The sequence below is a fragment of the Crotalus tigris genome, unplaced genomic scaffold, assembly GCF_016545835.1.
Source record: "Crotalus tigris isolate CLP2741 ecotype Arizona unplaced genomic scaffold, ASM1654583v1 scf7180000018306.2785112, whole genome shotgun sequence".
NCBI classification, from domain to species: domain Eukaryota; kingdom Metazoa; phylum Chordata; class Lepidosauria; order Squamata; family Viperidae; genus Crotalus; species Crotalus tigris.
The window spans coordinates 1,624,557-1,643,952 of record NW_024096934.1 but is presented as its reverse complement, the minus strand read 5'-3'; the positions used below and the strand labels follow the sequence as shown (position 1 = coordinate 1,643,952).

Genomic DNA, 19,396 nt, shown 5'->3' with positions numbered 1-19,396 from the left:
CAGATGTTTCACTTCTCATCCAAGAAGCTTCTTCAGCTCGGATTGGATGGTGGGGAATGGAAGGATTTATGTTCCTTGCAGACAGCTTGTAATTTACATTCTTTTAGAGCAGCGGTTCTCAACCTATGGGTCGGGACCCCATTTGGGGTCGATCGACCATTTCACGGGGGTTGCCAAGCAAGGCTGTCTGCCATTTTTTCCCCCTTTTCCGGTGGGTGCCTTACCTCCCTTGGGCTGGGCCAGCTGGTGGCCCAGCCGGTGGTCGGCCTGCTCCATCTCTGCTGCTTGCCAGCTACGTCTCGGCCGGTGCAGGGGGCGGCATCACGCATGCGCGGTGCTCCCAGGCAGGGAAAATCCTTGACTTACGACCGGTTGGGTAGTCCTCGACTTATGACCAGTTTAGTCCTCGACTTACGACCAGTTGGGGGCCACTGCATTAAAAAGATTGAGAACCACTGTTTTAGAGAGTCGTTGAGACCACCTGGAGGCTTATCTGTGCCTTCAGGGTCACCTGGGTGTTGCCAATGGGTGTGGAGCCTTCTTGGAACTGTTGAAAGGACTGTTGTAGACTGGAGATAGATGATGTCGTATCCCTTTCCCTCTGTTGAGAGAGGGCTGTTCAATTTTGACAGAGATGGCCTCAATGACTCTCTAAAAGAATGCAAATGACCAGCTGTCTGCAAGGAATATAAATCCTTCCATTCCCCACCATCCAGTCAGAGCTGAAGAAGCTTCTTGGATGAGAATTGAAACATCTTCAAAGAGAAAAAAGAAAGTGCAGTTGCGTCGTGAAAAAGCACCTTTGGGACAACCATGACCTGGATGACTGAGAATCTCCATAGACTGTCATGGCTTGAATTTTGGTCATTCTGATTTATTTGCTCCAAGACTGTCATTAACCTTGTGCTGATTTTAACACTGTCATTCGGTAAAAATGAGACGAACCTTTGGACTGATCCAGCAGGTGTTTATCAACTTATAAAGAATTCATTCCACTGACAGCTTTGTATTTCACAATAGTCCTCAACTTACGTCCATGAGTCCAAAATTTCTGCTGTTAAATGAGGCAGTTGTTAAGCGAATTTTGCCTCATTATATGTCTTGTTAAGTGAATCAGGGCAGTTGTTAAGTTAATAACACAGGAGTTAAGTGAATCTGACTTTGTTTGTCAGAAGGTCGCAAAAGGGGATCACATGACTCTGGGACACTGCATCTGTCATAAATATGAGTCAGTTGCCAAGCATCTAAATTTTGATCACGTGACCCTGGGGATGCTGCAATGATCATAAGTATGAAATTTAGTCCTAAGTCATTTTTTTTTCACTGCTGTTGTAACTTCAGTCACTAAAGAAATTCTTGTAAGTTGAGGACTATCTGTATTTCATCCTTTGGGAAAAGATTTCTCAGGCCAACTGCCTTAGCAGTGAGTCAGAAAAGATTTACAACAACTTATTCATGTCTTCCCCATGTGTTCATTCTCTCCAGCCCTGCTGAGATTCAATCAGGCTATCCTGGTCTCCCGCCACGATCCAGCCTCTCGCAAGAAGGTAGTGGAGGAAGTGAAAAAACGAGCAACATCCCAGGGAAAATGGCCACAGGTAAAATTTATTGGAAGACTGGATCGATTAAATTAATTTGCAGTGTGTGTGTGTGTGTGTGTTAGTTTCTTGATTTGTATGACCTCTTTTTCCAGGTGCTTTTCTATCCTGAAGGGACTTGTTCAAACAAAAAAGCCTTACTGAAGTTTAAACCAGGTAAGGCATCAGCAAGCCTGTTCAACAGGTGTAAAACAATGGATTGAGTTACAAATCCAATTCATTAGCATTGGAGATTGCCCTGCCTTTTTTAATCAATTAAAAAAGACAACTTTTATGATTGACATAAGAGACTACCAATTAGGGCAGACACAAGGCCCGGGAGCCAGATGTGGTCCGCGAAGTGGTTTCATGTGGCCCGCAAAACCATCCTGGAAACAGTGAGGGAACAGCCTCCGCTGCCTTGGCCCTGGCCCAGGTCAGCCGGGAGCCAATGTACAATTTTGTGGTGACCATCTTGGCACTTGCCCCTGGGACCATGCCTTGGCATTTGCCCTGGTCACATCCCCTTCTGCCAGAAACCCTCAGATCTGTCCCACTCCTGCCCAGGCCCCCACAGGCACCCTTGACGCGAATGATGTAGAACTGGCCATGCCCACCCAATAGGCCACACCCACTCCATCCACACCCACCCAGTAGGCTGCATCCACTCTGGCCACACCCACCCGGCCCCTAAGGTCAACCGCAAAGCTGATGCGGCCCTCAATGAAATTGAGTTTGACACCCCTGAATTAGGGCCTTTCAATGCCTGCTTTGAAAAGTAGACAGGGTCGCCAATTAGATGAAGTCTAATCTCTTTGGAAAACTGAAAAAAAGAGAGAAAAAAAGAGTTTTTCTCAGAGTTGATTTGGGTGAAAAGCGTGTGAGTATCCTCATCCTTCAACCTTAAAATATATGTACCTTAGATTCACTTTCAGCACTCAAATAAAAAAAAATGTGAAGAAATCCCTGCGGATTTTACTCCGCTAACCGTTGCCAACTATAAGGGGCAGGGCTCATCTCCATTTCAAGGACATCGAGCCAGCATGGTCCAAAGACATTTCCACAGTCATGGCCAGCATGATGTCGTGGAGCACTGTTACCTTCCCGCCAAAGTGGTACCTGTTTATCTACTCGCGTTTGCATGCTTTCAAACTACTGGGTTGGCAGGAGCTGGAGTGAGGACAGGAGCTCATCCCATCCCATTGTGCTCGGGTCTTGAACCTGGATTGACGGCTTTCCAGCTGACAAGCCCAGCATCTTAACCATAGAACTATCCCGCCAGATGAGTAAATCTTGAGCATGTGTGCTTTATGTTCTCAGGTGCCTTCATATCTGGTGTTCCCATTCAGCCGGTCCTCATTCGTTACCCCAACTCTCTGGTGAGTTTCCAAGAACTTTAGGAGTCTTAGCATTGTAATAATTACAGATAGTCCTCAGCTTACAGCCTCAATTACGATCAGAATTTTGATGCTAAACAAGATGATTGTTAAATGAGTTGCGGCCAATTTTACCATCTTTCTTTTTGCCACAGTTGTTAAGTGAACCACTGCAGTTGTTTAGTAAGTCACATAATCATTAAGCGATCTAGCCCTCCCCTCCAAATTGGCTTTTTCTGTTGGAAGCCATCAGGGAAGGTTGTATAGGAAGATCACATGACCTTACAATGCTGAAATACGATAAATACCTGCCAGTTGCCAAGCACTCAAATTTTGATCACGTAACCACGGAGACTTTGCAACGGTCACATGTAGGAATATGAGTTGTAAATTACTTTTTTTCCATTGCCGCTGTAACTTTGAATGGTTGCTAAACCAACGGCTTAAGTCAAAGACTTATCTGTACCTGATGCCAGAGAGGGCTGGCTGAGTTTTTTGTCTGAATTTCTGAAGCTGGCTTTTCTAGTTCAGCAGCCCCAACCTTTTGGGCATCAGGGACAAGTTCCGTGGAGAGAGGTTTTTCCACGGACTGGAGGGAGTGTGGTTTCGCTTGTTTGCACGGACCGGTTTCTGGCATGCCATGGCTTGGTGCCAGTCCATGGACTGGGGGTTGGGGACCCCTGGTCTAGTAAATATTAAGCTAGATCAGTGTTTAACTTAGTGTACATGTCAAGGATGAAACGTTGGCAGCTACATGCCTCTGTGTTTCAATTTGCTTTTAGATTAAGGGGGGAGGTGTTACTTTCAAGTGGGTTAGATGGAGAAATGAAACTTCTACAATTCAACTGAAGACTGTGAGAGCCTGAAGCCTTTTCAAGGACACCAAAACGGGTGTGGATTTGAAGCAGACAGTTCCCACAACAAAATAAACTTGTTTATATGGACTACATAACAAGTTGCGGGGGGGGGGGGTTGGCTAAGAAAATTATCGTTTAAGCCTATGAATTGGTGTTGGAACCACAGAGTTAGTTTTGCTTCAACATAACCATGCAGTGTATTCATTAAGCAGTAAGATTTTCGGAGACGGAATGAACCTGGAGTTTTATTTCTATTCTCGAGCTGGAGGTTACAGTACGTTTATTAGTGCTTATAAAATTGGTAGCGGAGAAGCAGTTGAAGATTCATTTCTTCTTTCTCCAGTGATATGTCCCCATTATGGATTATATGGATCTCTATTATGGACCATTATGGATACATATTATGTCTCCCTTATGGACAATGCCACTTAGTTTGATAAAACTAAATACCACCTTTTTTTTTTTTTTTACAGGATTCAACCACCTGGGCATGGAGAGGACCTGGAGTGTAAGTTCCTAATAATGGTTTTATAATAGTGGTTTTATAATGTGTATTCCTCATGTCAGGGAGACCAAGTCTGAGTCATCTTCCATTTCTTCTTCCAGGTTAAAAGTCATCTGGTTGACTGCATCTCAGCTTTGCACGACTGTAGAAGTAGAGGTAACAAGAAAGATGGGGAGTTTGTGATAATTCCTCTTGGGGTGATCCCTTGGTACTTTTTCTGCTTCAAAGTAATGAACTGTACTTTGTCCAAAGTGTCAAAAAAGCCAACACAGTTCTAGGCTGCATTAACAGAGGGATAGAATCAAGATCATATGAAGTGTTAATACCACTTTACAATGCCTTGGTAAAGCCACACTTGGAATATTGCATCCAGTTTTGATCACCATGATGTAAAAAAGATGTTGAGACTCTAGAAAGAGTACAGAGAAGAGCAACAAAGATGATTAGGGGATTGGAGGCTAAAACACATGAAGAATGGTTGCTGGAATTGGGTATGTCTAGTTTAATGAAGAAAAGGATGAGGGGGGACATGATAGCAGTGTTCCAATACCTCAGTGGTTGCCAGAAAGAAGAGGGAGTCAAGCTATTCTCCAAAGCGCCTGAAGGCAGGACAAGAAGCAATGGATGGAAACTAATCAAGGAGAGAAGCAACCTAGAACTAAGGAGAAACTTCCTGACAGTTAGAACAATTAACCAGTGGAACAACTTGCCTCCAGAAGTTGTGAATGCTCCAACACTGGAAGTTTTTAAGAAGAGATCGACAACCATTTGTCTGAAATGATATAGGATTTCCTTCCTGAACAGGGGGTTGGACTAGAAGACCTCCAAGGTCCCTTCAACTATTCTATTCTATTCTATTCTAGATTTGTAGGATTTACATTTTTTTCCCTGGAGCTAGAGTCATACTTTTGCTTTAAATGTTGTGTTGGAGATCCAATCCCCAAAGCAATGGAAGACAATTTCTATGTTCTGCCCTATTAAAAATTACAATTTCATGTAGCCTTGGGCACTCAGATTCTAGTCTTTAGATTGGCCTGCAATTTCTCTAAAGTTGATGCCATTTTTTCTTTGCGCATTATAGCTCAGTTTTCCAGAAAGCCATTTTCCTTTAATTCTGATTTTCTTTTCCTTTCCAGTTTCTCCCAGTTTATCAACCCAGCCCTGAAGAGGCAGTGAACCCCACACTATATGCCAACAATGTCCAGAAAGTGATGGCCAAGTGAGTTGGAGATGCTTTTCATAAATGGGGAGTTTGGGGTGCAACAGGAGGAAGGATAGGCTCAACATTATAAGAAATGGTCAGACGATGTTGTGGCTGGTTTGGGGTCCAGGTTAAGTGGTCTGCTAAAACTGAGCTCTGAAGACTTGAGAAGGCACCTGGAAAAACTGAATTCATAGCAGAGGAAGACCAAAGCTCTTGATAGTTGACCAGTCTAGAACAGTTGGCCAGTTCATTAATGTTTATGGTAAAATCCATCAATGCAGAGGGTTTTCCCTTGACCATCTTGCTGGGCTTCGAATCAGATCTACAGGCTGCTAGCTTGAAGTCCCTGATGGCCTCAGCAAGAGACTAGAAGCTGTGATTTATTATCTGGAAAAAATACTGAGGTGTATGGAAAAACTACTGTAGCTTTAAGCCAGGTTCTTGGTGCATGTGGATAATACATTCCTTATCTTGCTTGGTGAATCTTTGTTTCCCTCCAGACTCATCTTCTCCTTATGTTGTTTCCTTCTTTAACTAGAGCCCTGGGGATCCCTGCCACAGAATGTGAATTTGTGGGCAACCTTCCAGTGACAGTAGTAGGACGCTTGAGGGTAGCCCTGGAGCCACGCATCTGGGAATTGGGGAAGGTTCTCCGGAAGGCCAGGTAAGAGGTCACCAGGACAAGGAAAGAACTTTGGTGGTTGCATCTCATCCTTCATCCAGCCTTTACCACAAGACACAACAAGTCTCTCTTGATAGGTTATGGCTCAGCCTCTCTTGCTATTAGGGTGGAGCAGCTGGGATACCGCTTCTGGTTCTTGGAAATCCATTGACAAAGGAGGGGTAACTGTTAGTGGACTAGAAATTTGACTATAATAGCATAATCATTGGCACAAGGTCTGCTTGGGAGGAGCAGATCAAGTAGAACTGGAATGATACCTGGGAAGGAACCAAGATGGTCCAGGTTGGTGGGTTTAATGAAGCACACTAGAAAATCAGTTGTATGTTTCCTTCCTTCCTTCCTTCCTTCCTTCCTTCCTTCCTTCCTTCCTTCCTTCCTTCCTTCCTTCCTTCCTTCCTTCCTTCTTTCTTTCTTTCTTTTTCCTCCTTCCTTCTTTCCTTTCTTCTGTTTTTCTTCTGTATATTGTTACTACATTGAAAAATTATAATATATATGTATGTATGTATGTTTACATACATATATATGTATATATATATGTTTTCTGAGGTTTTCACGGGTGTTTGTATGTAGGTCTTTGGTTGTTCGGGTTTTCTCCCGCGTAAAATTGGAAGTGTCTTGGCGACGTTTCGACGAAGTCCCATTCGTCATCTTCAGGCTGGTGCTTTCAGCTTCGTGCTTCGAGGATATACATATATACATACATACATACATACATACATACATACATACATACATACATATGTTTTCTGAGGTTTTCGCCCGGTGTTTGTATGTAGGTCTTTGGTTATTCAGGTTTTCTCCCGCGTAAGCTGTTTCTTCCTTTTAACTGCCAGCCAATCAGAGCACAGCCAAGCCCCTAACCAATCAGAACACACCTTCACCCAATCAGAACACAGCCAAGCTCCCACCCAATCAGTTCATACCCCCACTGGCAGTTAAAAGGAAGAAACGTCGCCAAGACACTTCCAATTTTACGTGGGAGAAAACCCGAATAATCAAAGACCTACATATATATACACACACACATATATATACATATATGTATATATACATATACACATACATTTTTTTAGATTTCTTTCTCCCATATTTGGGCCGATAGGGTGCATCAAAAAACACTCAAGGTAAATATATATATATATATATATATATATATATATATATATATATATATGTATGTATGTATGTATGTATGTATGTATGTATGTATGTATATGTATATGTATATGTATATGTATATGTATATGTATATGTATATGTTTGTTTTCTGACGTTTTCGCGGGTGTTTGTATGTAGGTCTTTGGTTGTTCGGGTTTTCTCCCACGTAAAATTGGAAGTGTCTTGGCAACGTTTTGACGAAGTCTCATTCGTCATCTTCAGGCTGGTGCTTTTGGCTTCGTGCTTCTAGGAGCAATGTATGATTGTAGCTGTTTTTTCCTTTTAACTGCCAGTAGGGGTATGAATTGATTGCATGAGAGCTTGACTGTGTTCTGATTGGATGGAGGTGTGTTCTGATTGGTTAGGAGCTTGGCTGTGCTCTGATTGGCTGGGGGGTTGGCTGTGCTCTGATTGGCTGGGGGGTTGACTGTGCTCTGATTGGCTGGGGGAGTGTTCTGTTTGGGTAGGGGTTTTGTTGTGCTCAGGTTAGTCTGAGTTGCAGGGGGGTTTAAAATGGTGAGCTGCATTGCTATTTTTTGGCTTCGCGTTCGTGGTCGTGTCTCATCTTCATGGTGGGTGTCAGTTTGCTTCATGTATGGATTGGAGGGATTTAAAGTGGCTAATGGTGCAGCTGTGGTCTGGCTTCTGGTTTGTGGTCGTGCCTCATCATCGGTGTAGCTTTGGGTTTGCTTTTTGCGTGGATGTGTGGTGGTGACATCCTGTGTGGTTTTTGTGAGTGTGGGTCTGGTGTCATTTTTTGTGTTAGGGAGTCATTTGTCAATAAGGGCGGGTTTCCAAATGGCTGGTAGGCAGGAGGTATCATCTCGTTTGTTCATGCTGTGTGGGCGTTTTTCTATCTCGATGGCTTCTCTGATTATTCTGTTATTAAAATGTTCAGTTTTGGCGACAGTTCTGGTCTTTTTAAAGTCAATTTCATGTCCTGTGATTTTAAAGTGTTGGACCAGGGAAGAAGTTGGTTCCTCTTTTTTGACTGAGTTCTTATGTTCTTCAATGCGTGCACTTATTTTTCTGTTGGTTTGTCCGATGTATGTGGTGGGACAAGTGGTGCATGGGATTTCGTATACTCCTTGATTTTCTAATTCAATTTTATCTTTGGGGTTTCTTAGCATGGTGGATATTTTTCTGTTTGGGCAGAATGCTGTCTTAATCTTGTGTTTGTGGAGGATCTTACTGATTCTGTCTGTGATGCCTTTTATGTAAGGAGGAGGGCTTTGCCGTTTTCTTGTTCTCTGTCTTGGGTTTTAGTGGGGGTTTCTTTTTGGATTAGTTTGGTAATCTTATTTCGTTGGAATCCATTAGATGTAAGTACATTAGTGAGAGTGTGTAGTTCGGTTTTTAGGTGTTGTTCATCAGCTAAGCGTTTTGTTCTAGAGATGAGTGTCTTGGCTACGGAGTTGATCTGTGCTGGGTGGTGGTGTGAGAGAGCATGCAGATAGCGGTTTGTGTGTGTTTTCTTCTGGTAGATGGTGTGTCCTAGGGAGCCATTGGATTTCTTGTAAACTAAGACATCTAGGAAGGGAAGTTGGTTATTAGCTCCTGTTTCCATGGTGAGCTGTATTTTGGGGTATAGGCTGTTGAGGTGTATGAGGAAGTTGTTCAGTTTTTCTTTCCCATGTGGCCAGATTATGAAGGTGTCGTCTACATATCTGAGCCAGAGTTTGGGTTTGTGTTCAGATTTTTCTAGAGCTTGGGTTTCAAAGTTCGTATATATATATTTGTTTTCTGAGGTTTTCGCGGGTGTTTGTATGTAGGTCTTTGGTTATTCGGGTTTTCTCCCACGTAAAATTGGAAGTGTCTTGGCGACATTTTGACGAAGTCTCATTCGTCATCTTCAGGCTGGTGCTTTCGGCTTCGTACTTCTAGGAGCAATGTGTGATTGTAGCTGTTTCCTCCTTTTAACTGCCAGTGGGGGTATGAACTGATTGGATGAGAGCCTGGCTGTGTTCTGATTGGATGGAGGTGTGTTCTGATTGGTTAGGAGCTTGGCTGTGCTCTGATTGGCTGGGGGGCTAGCTGTGCTCTGATTGGCTGGGGGGTTGGCTGTGCTCTGATTGGCTGGGGGAGTGTTCTGTTTGGGTGGGGGCTCTAAAGTGAAGCAAGAGTCAGTCGGTTGGGACCAGTCACGAGGTCCATGTGCCGAATGCGGGCGCGGCTGCATTTATAAACAGGTTTCCCCACTGGGTTGGTTTATACCCTGATGATGATGGGAGACTAGCCATCGAAAGCTTGGTCATATTTATTAAAAACCGTGTTGTTTTATCTCCTGGTGATCGCCTTTTTATCGAAAATGTATGTACCCAGGAATCACTATTCTTCGATTTTTAATGTTATTTCATATATATATATATACATATATATATATATATATATACACATATATCCCCCAGCGAAAGCTTGGCAACTTTTTAGTAATATATTTTTAGTAAAGTATTTTTACTTCAACTCTCCCGGTGATCGTGTTTTATTCTTTTATATATATATATATATATATATATATATATATATATATATATATATATATATATATATATATATATATATATATATATATAGAATGGTGTGGTGTGTCACTGAAGGTGGTCTAAGAATCGTGTTTTATTCTTTTATTTTTATATATATTATACATATACATATACATATACATATACATATACATATATATATATATATATATATATATATATATATATATATATAATGGTCTGTCACTGAAGGTGGTCTAAGAACCAGTTATAGGGATAATTGAGGAAAATACGATTAAGTAAATCAGGGCTCAGGTTCACTGCTATGGGAAAAATAAATAGAATTCCACTGAAATGGGGGGAATATTTGCTGACTTGCCTAAGAAAACAGTGTAAAAATGTAAAATAAATAAATTTCTTTTTTTATCCCCTCCCCCTTTTTCCCTCAGTGAGTAGGCAAATTCATTGTATCCCAGTTAGCTAATTTGCATTTTTGTTTGTTTGTTTAAGTGTTCCAGAAAACCTGTTATCACTGGATATAGTATACTAACAAAAACAATCTTTTGTTATTATTCTTTCCTCCCTCAAAGTATGTTGGAAAGAAATGAATTAACTAACTTAGAATTCTGATTTTTTGTCACCATAGTAACTCTCAAGAATCTGAAGAGAGTAGGAAGATGCTTGCTGTGGGGGAGAAGCTCCCCCACCCCAAAAAAAGATTGAGTTCAAAAATGGCCCAGGGACTGAGAGAAAACAGTGTCCCCACCAAATTCCCCCAGCACATCCCTCATTCGTTCTGGTCACAACAAAGAGCTGAGCATATGCAACCCACCCCATGCTTTCCTGCTGACAATAGATATTAAAAAAGAAACATTTCTGTGTCACATTTTTCAACAAACATATTGTTTCTCTATACAGAAGAAAATATGATACAGTAGGAAATGAGCAGGCTGAGCCAGGGGGTGGGGTGGGGATGTCAAACGCGTCATCAGTTTGGAATCCTTATGTAGCCACAAGCAATCTAAACCGAGCCCCTGTGAATTCTATTGACTCTTATCCAGTGCCAATTTGGCTTGACCATTAATGGATTGAATTCATGTAAGACAGCATGAAATAAACTTGTAGTACTCTATCCCTGCTCCTGGTTTCTTGCACCGGAGAGATGCCTCTTGTGGCTGATGCTGCTAAGAGGGCTGACAAGCTTCCCTTTTCATCTTTTCAATTATCTCAATCAACAGATACCTAACTGAGGGAATCAAATACGATTTGGATGCGCTCCCTGTTGGCACTTCAGGGCAGGTGGGACCAAGTGAGCTTGCCCACTGGCTGGGACTGGCCTGTCCGAAAGCTGTGGAGGAGATCTGCGTCTATTTCCAGCAGGTAAGCTGGAACAGGAAGAGGAGTACAGGTCATCCTCGACTTACGACCGCAATTGAGCTCAAAATTTCTGTTGCTAAGTGAGGCGGTTGTTAAGTTAGTTTTGCCCCATTTAACGACCTTGCTGCAGTTGTTAAGTGAATCACCTAGCAAATAGGTGAATCTGGCTTCCCCCGTTGACTTTACTTGTCAGAAGGTCGCAAAAGGTGAGCACACGTGACCCCGGGACACTGCAACCTTCGTAAATATGAGTCAGTTGGCAAGCGTCTGAAATTTTGACCACATGACCATGGGGATGCTGCAACAGTCATAAGTGTGGAAATCAGTCATAAGTCGCTTTTTTCAGTGCCGTTGTCCCTTCGAAGAGTCACTAAACAAACAGTTGTAAACTGAGGATTACCTGTATGGAAGAAGCTTGCAACATTAATAATAAATAAACTCTGCTGAAATCAGAGCAATTTCTTCTTCTTTTTCCCCAAATTGCTCTCAGGTTAGCTTTGTAAAAAGATTCAATTAGCAGGTAGTCCCCGATTTATGACCGTCATTGAGCTTCAAATTATGATTATTAAGTGGGTCACCATGTGACCACATCCGATTTAACAACCTTTTTTTGCGGCAGTCGTTAAGTAAACGGGAATCCATTGTCCGCATTGGGCATTTTTTTTTGCTAAAGACTGGAAGTAAATCTCTTTTCTAGCCAAGGTCATCATAAATCATTGTAGAGCCGTGGTGGCACAATGGTTAGAGCAGTGGTTCTCAACCTGTGGGTCGGGACCCCATTTGGGGTCGAACGACCATTTCACGGGGGTCGCCAAACAACGCAGTCCGCCATTTTTTCCCCCTTTTCCTTAGCTGTGCTACTTCCTTTTATTCTATTGGCTTTTGAAAGCCAATAGAATAGACTCTCTTGAATAGAGTCTAATTCTATTGGCTTTCAAAAGCCAATAGGAATTGTCCAGGTTGTCTCTGCCCTGCTGAGCCTGCCAAAAGTCCCATTCTGCAAATGGTGCTGCACCAGTTGAGTAGTCCTCGACTTACGACCGGTTGAGTAGCCTTCGACTTACAACCAGTTGGGGGGTCGCGGCATTAAAAAGGTTGAGAACCACTGGGTTAGAGTATCATATTGCAGGCTAATTCTGTCGACTGCCAGCAGTTCAATTCTCACCAGCTCAAGGTTGACCCAGCCTTCCAAAGTCGGTAAAATGAAGACCCAGATTGTTGGGGGGGAGATATATTGACTGTAACCTTAACCTTACAGAGGGCTGTAAAGTCTTAGTGCTATTGCTAAATTGGGGTCATGTCACCACAAGATGCTGCAAATGGCCGTAAATGTGGGCTGGTTGCCAAATGCCAAAAATGCAATCCTGTGAACACGGATAAGGCTTGGCCATCAAAACTTCAAATTTAGGTTATAAGTAACCCAGGGGAGGACCATCATGACTTTGAGTGGTCACTAAGTAGCTGTCGTAAGTCAAGGATTATCTCTATTGAGAGGTTCCCTGATGGGTTAGGACTGCTTTATAGGAACGATTATTCAAACATTGGAGAATTCACTGCAAAACTAGTTGAACCTTAAAATTTCATCCCATTACCTAGAAGTCACTATGTTATCACTGAATGCAACGTTGGCCTTTGTTGAAGTGTTGTTACAGGTAGTCCTCTACTAACGACCATAACTGAGCCCAGAATGTATGTTGCTAAGTGAAACACATTTGTTAAGTGAGTTTGGCGCCATCCTAAAGCTTTGCTTGCCACATTTGTTAAGTGAATCACTGCCATTGTTAAATTAGTCACACGGTCGTTAAGTGAATCTGGCTTCCCCATCAACCTTCCTTGTCAGAAGGTGGCATAAGATGATCACATGACCCTGGTTCACTGCAACCGTCATAAATAGGAACCAATTGTCAAGCATCAGAATGTAAATCACGTGACTATGGGGAGGCTGTGATGGTCATAAATGTGAAAAATGGTCATAACTCACTTTTCTCAGTGCTGTTGTAACTTCAAACGGTCACTAAATGAATGGTTGTAAGTCAAGGACTATCTGTACTGTGTGCATAAGCTAGAGTGGCTTCTTTCTTCATTTGCCCTTCTCTGCACTTCAGTAACTCTTTCATACTTCCTGCCTTGATTCCCAGGATTCCAACGGAGACATGGATGCCCGGGAAGTGATCTTAGCCTTGGAAGCTTTACAAGGAGAACATGACCCACAGCAGCTGACACGTCGGGCTTTTGAGGTAATGGCTCTGATTGGCTTCGATGGGCAAAGGAAATGAGCGTGCAGAAGGCCAGCGAGATGTTTAGCAAGGACTTGGATCCCTGCTGCCCAGCAGATTGTGGAAGTCTCCACACTTTCAAGTTGAGAAACACTGAGTTAGTACTGGGAGCACCAGAACACGCCAAGAAAAGGAGGAGGAGGAGAAGGAGAAGGAAAAGGAGAAGAAGAAGACCACCCACTTAATCATAATTTGAAGCTCAATGACGGTCATAAATCAGCAACTACCTGCTAATCGAATCTTTTTACAAAGCTAACCTGAGAGCAATTTGGGGAAAAAGAAGAAGGAGAAGGAGAAGAAGAAGAAGGAGGAGGAGGAGGAGGAGGAGGAGGAGGAGGAAGAAGAAGAAGGAGAAGGAGAAGAAGGAAGAAGAAGAAGAAGAAGAAGAAGAAGAAGAAGAAGAAGAAGACCACCCACTTAATAATCATAATTTGAAGCTCAATGACGGTCATAAATCAGCGACTACCTGCTAATCGAATCTTTTTACAAAGCTAACCTGAGAGCAATTTGGGGAAAAAGAAGAAGAAGAAATTGCTCTGATTTCAGCAGAGTTTATTTATTATTAATTTTGCAAGCTTCTTCCATACAGGTAATCCTCAATTTACAACCGTTCATTTAGTGACTGTTCGAAGGGACAACAGCACTGAAAAAAGCGACTTATGACTGATTTCCACACTTATGACTGTTGCAGCATCCCCAGGGTCATGTGCTCAAAATTCAGATGCTTGGCAACTGGCTCATATTTATGATGGTTGCAGTGTCCCGGGGTCACGTGTGCTCACCTTTTGCGACCTTCTGACAAGCAAAGTCAATGGTTGAAGCCAGATCCACCTAGCAGCCATGTTACTAACAACAACAACCACCACCACCACCTTTCGTATTGCTGTTAAGAAAATGACAGGGACCTATCCATAAAATTTTCCAGAGTTAAGCTCAGCTCAAAAGCTTTCCATGCCTCCTCACATGTAGGAGAAAATTTTCACAGTGTCGGTGAAGTACAACTGATAGCAAATCTGACCTTTGCAAAAACAAGGGAGAAGGGAAAGAGGGACAGGAAGAAAAAGATGCTGATGGATTTGAATAGCGTTTCTCTAAATCAGTGGTTCTCAACCTTTTTAATGCCGTGACCCCCCAACCGGTCGTAAGTCGAGGACTACTCAACTGGTCGTAAGTCGAGGACTACTCAACTGGTGCAGCACCGTTTGCAGAATGGGACTTTTGGCGGGCTCAGCAGGGCAGAGACAGCCTGGACAATTCCTATTGGCTTTTGAAAGCCAATAGAATTAGACTCTATTCAAGAGAGTCTATTCTATTGGCTTTCAAAAGCCAATAGAATAAAAGGGAGTAGCACAGCTAAGGAAAAGGGGGAAAAAATGGTGGACTGCGTTGTTTGGCGACCCCCGTGAAATGGTCGTTCGACCCCAAATGGGGTCCCGACCCACAGGTTGAGAACCACTGCTCTAAATAGAGCTTGTTCTTCAAACACAGCTGTTCCCTAGAATTTTTTCCTTTTCCGGCTTGCTAACTTTGTAAACATCACTCGTCAGAAATTACAGATAGCCCTCAGTTTAGGATCAGCAACTGAACCCAACATCTCTGTTGCTAAGCGAGACAGTTGTTAAGTGAGCTTTTCCCCCTGTTACAACTTTCCTGGCCACAGTTGTCAAGTGAATCACTGCAGTTGTTAAGTTAGTTAACACAGTTGTTAAATGAATCTGGCTTCCCCATTGATCTTGCTTGTCAGAAGGCCATCAAAGGGAGTCGCATGACCCCGAGACACTGCAACCGTCATAAATATGAATCGGTTGCCAAGGATATGATTTTTTGATCATGTGACCATGGGGATGCTGCAGTGGTCATAAGTGTGAAAAGCAGTCACAAGTTACTTTTCAATGCTGTTGTAACTTCGAACGGTCAAGAATTTAGAATAGAATAGAATAGAATAGAATAGAACAGAATATCTTTATTGTCACTCAAAACAAAATTAAGTGCTGTTCACAGTGCACACTACACACAAGTAAAAACCACAAATAAGAACATACTTTAGAAATACGCATCCTTCACATTCTATTCACCATTGCACTGCCCCTAATATATTGCACTTCAATGTTGCACTATACTGTAGTATTTAATATGGTTACAGCTCTGGGATAAAAACTATTTTTTCAGCCTATTTTTCTTTGTTTTTATTATTTTGTACTGTCTACCAGATGATAATAGTTCAAAAAAAGAATGTCCGGGATGAGATGAGTCTTTAAAAATATTTTGAGCTTTCCTAAGACAATGGGAACTGTACATTTTGTCCGGGGGGGGGGGAGGAGAGGGCATCCAGTATTCCTCTGGCTGATGGTAATGACCTCTGGAGCACTTTCCTATCTGCTACTGTGCAGCAAGCAAACCACACACAAATGCACAAAACCACACACTAAACGAACTGTTGTAAGTTGAGGAATACCTGTATTGGATTCTTGTGAATTTCCTGGAGTGATTCCAGTTCTGGATGTTGGGTGAAGCCCGACATCCAGAATATTTTATCAGTGAGAAGGTCAAAAGTATGGAAAGGAACAAGTTGGTAGACACAGAATAGTTAGCAGTGGAAGACATGGTGGACATCAACATGGACTTTTGAAGAAAAGATCAACAGAGTCTGTAGCAAATCAAGGGCACAAGATTTAAAGAAGGTGGAACTAGATAGGTTTTGTGATCTAATTGTACTCAGTGTTTCAATTTCATTCCTTTGTCAATCAATCTCTTATTTATTATTGAATTACAATAAACTACAATATAGTCATGTATTCATTGGCCCCTTTCCTGTCAACCAGCTATTCTCTGAGATGGAGACCACGACAGGAAGCTCTTGTCTGCACCAAGATGGATTCTGTGCCATTTTGCGCCTCTTGCTGGGCACTCCAGTTGTGGACGGAGCTGCACTCTATGGCCGACTCTGCACCGAGGACCACAGCCGGGACGGGCTTACCCTTGGTGAGAATGGGGCAGGGAGAAGAACTGATAGGATGGGAAGGAAACCCTCAACTGTGCACAGTACTAGTAGGTCATCCAAAGGATATTCAAAATCCATGCAGCAAGTCATGGAAGAGAAAAACAGATGGACGGAAATGATATGAGGAGCTGAGAAAGAGGAAAGCTGTTATTTTTCTGGCCACTGATATGATATGGAAGCCCTATGAGGGAAGCAGATTTGGATGAGAAAGTTTTGGGCAGCTCATAGGCCATATGCCTCACACCGAACCTTGTTTCTGTAGGCCATGGAGACCTCCAAGATCAAGTTTCTAGGTTTAAGCAGAAACTTCCATTTATGGTTATCTAAGTTGCAGTATGGAAGGAAATGTGGGCAGAAATAACACTTGTTTAGCCTCTTTTAAGCCTAGCATGTCTATTTTCTCTTTCGATACCCTCAACAGACACCCAAAGGATTGAAGAATCATTGAAGGAAACATTTGTAGCTCGGGGTTGAAATGAGGGGTCCTTGGTGCTCTCTGAGCTTGGTTCTTTTCTTGCAAACATTTCCTTGCCCAGACTAGGTAACATTATCAGTGCAGAATAGATGTGACCTCGTTCGGGTAATAAAATGTCTGCAAGAAAACCACCAAGCTCAGAGAGCTCTACGGACCCCTGAAGTATCATTACCAACTACTTGTGGCTGTAGGAGATCTAAGGTTAAAAATATGGCCTCTGATTGCCTGTTCCTCTAACCATGGAAGCAATAAGAAAGGTACTCAAGAAAGAGGAGAAATGGCTGTCCACATGTGAACTCTAAAATGTAGGCTCCATATTATAGAAGGTGGTGGTTGACATGTCACTTCAGAAGAACCCTGCAGTTTTCTTGGCAGCATTTTTGGAGGTAGTTTGCCAGGTCCTTCTTCAAAGGACAGAGAGAGGGGGACTGGCTCAAAGTCACCCAACTGGCTTTGGGCCTAAAGGAGCAGCATCTAATTGAGTTTGACTGATCTCAAAAAACAGCGGAGCCAAGTTGGACCTGGCTAGTCATTAGATAGACGACTGCTCCCATGTTTCAGGGCTATAGGCTAGGCTGGGAAGTCTGAAAAACATCCTGGAAGAAAGCAAATGGCAAACCCACTTCTGTATTGTTGCCATAAAAACTACCCAGGCATTTTCATCGGGCTGAACTGGCTATGTGGCATCTTTGCCTGGGTCAACCCGTAAGTGATCTAGGCTGATGTTGAAAAAAAAAGCCAAGAATTTGACCTTCTTGATCCTTGGAGGAGAAACCACGGAATAATTTCTAGGCTAGGAAGTCAAAAACACATCCTAGAAAAACCACAGTGGCAAGCCAATTCTGGTGCTCAGATGTCTTTGGAGATTCTCAACCATCCGGGTCATAGTTGTCCCAAAAGTGCTACTCCAAAAGACAACTGGACTTTCTGGATTTTGTCTTTGAAATTCTGGACAGAGAGGACCACTGGTTTAAAAAAGGGGTCAAAGAGGCCATCTATGTTAAAACTGAACGTCCCTCTCTGTTAAGAAACACCACCTATTTCCTGTCTACAACACAGTCCTTTCAGCAGTCCCAAGAAGGTTCCACACCCATTTCAACTCTGATTCAGGTGACTCTGAGGGTCCAGACAAACCCCCCAAGTGGCCTTAGCAACTCTCAGAGAGTTAACCACCAAAAGACTGCAAAGAATAAAAATCATTCCATCATCCCCACCCGTCCGTTAGAACTGAAGAAGCTTCTTGAATGAGAAGCGAAATGTTTCTAAAGAAAAAAGAAACCAAGAAAATCCAGTTTCCTTTTGGAATTACACCTTTGGGATCTTCCTGTGGTCATCTAGAACCATGCTTGGTTCAAGAGAGACTTAGTTTCTGTGATGTCACCATTGGGAGTCCTTTTATAACAACATGCTTTGTTTTCTCCTTTTCCGTAACCAGGTGAATTCCAGGACTTCTGTCTCCATCACCCCGACTATGCCCGCCTCTTCAGCACGTACCTGCGTCCCCCTCCAGCTTGCGCTCTGTCCAAGCCTGCCCAAGCCTCCACTTACGCTAACGGTGTCTCCGCCAACTCTCCCAAAAGCAAGGGTGACTGAAGCCCTCCCTCTGTCTATTAAGCCATGTGTATCCAACGACCGTGACAACAACCCACACTGACACACAGCCATGCCACACCCTTGGCCTCTACAGAGCCTGTTCCTTGCTTGCTCCCTGCTGTCTGGGTGGTTAGGCGGACTGGGGCCGAGATCCCCCCCCTCCCTCCCCATCTCAGGGCAAACGAAAATGGGGAAATCACAGCCGCAGGTTTTTTGGGGGGGGGTCAGGGATTGGGGCTTCTCTGGGTTTACTTTAGAGTTTTGTTTGGGGGGGAGGGCACGTGGGGCTAGGATTTTTATCCTATCCTTTATTTTATGTTGTTGAGTTTCGTTTTGTTTTCGTCAAGAGGAACGATGAACTGAAGGATGAGATCGTATGGTTTTTGGGGTTTCATTTTCTGTTTTGTAAAATATAAGAAAGTGCTATTTTATATATAAGATAAATATCTATATCTCTAAAATAAATAAATAAATAAATATATGTGTGTGTGTGTGTGTGTATATATATATATGTATGTATATATATGTATGTATATATATGTATGTATGTATGTATGTATGTATGTATGTATGTATGTATGTATTACATTTTAAAACAAAGATGGTTCCTGGCCTTTTTTTTTTTTTAAGGCATCGATACAGAGACAATCGTTTGCCATCTAGATTTTTTTTTTATCCCATTCAAGGTTGCAAAAGGAGATTAAATATTGCACAGTATCCCTACTACCTAATCAGTGGGAATAGGGCATTTACAGGTAGTCCTCGACTTACAACCACAATTGAGGCTAAAATTTCTGTTGCTAAGCGAGACATTTGTTCAGTGAGTTTTGCC

General features: G+C 42.7%; 1 protein-coding gene across 2 annotated transcripts in view; it reads left to right on the top strand.

The window, feature by feature from the left end:
• The window catches only part of LPCAT4 (lysophosphatidylcholine acyltransferase 4), a 43,466-nt gene extending 24,421 nt beyond the window's left edge, over positions 1–19,045 (top strand). For both annotated transcript variants that reach the window (XM_039350059.1, XM_039350056.1), the window contains exons 4-14: positions 1,486–1,598; positions 1,694–1,754; positions 2,898–2,956; positions 4,284–4,318; positions 4,417–4,471; positions 5,452–5,534; positions 6,058–6,183; positions 11,081–11,222; positions 13,358–13,456; positions 16,318–16,477; positions 18,407–19,045. In XM_039350059.1, the coding sequence (XP_039205993.1) occupies positions 1,486–1,598; positions 1,694–1,754; positions 2,898–2,956; positions 4,284–4,318; positions 4,417–4,471; positions 5,452–5,534; positions 6,058–6,183; positions 11,081–11,222; positions 13,358–13,456; positions 16,318–16,477; positions 18,407–18,564 (1,091 nt within the window). In that variant the 3' untranslated portion in view covers positions 18,565–19,045. The remainder of the gene's footprint in view (positions 1–1,485; positions 1,599–1,693; positions 1,755–2,897; positions 2,957–4,283; positions 4,319–4,416; positions 4,472–5,451; positions 5,535–6,057; positions 6,184–11,080; positions 11,223–13,357; positions 13,457–16,317; positions 16,478–18,406) is intronic.
• Positions 19,046–19,396: the final 351 nt, after the last annotated feature.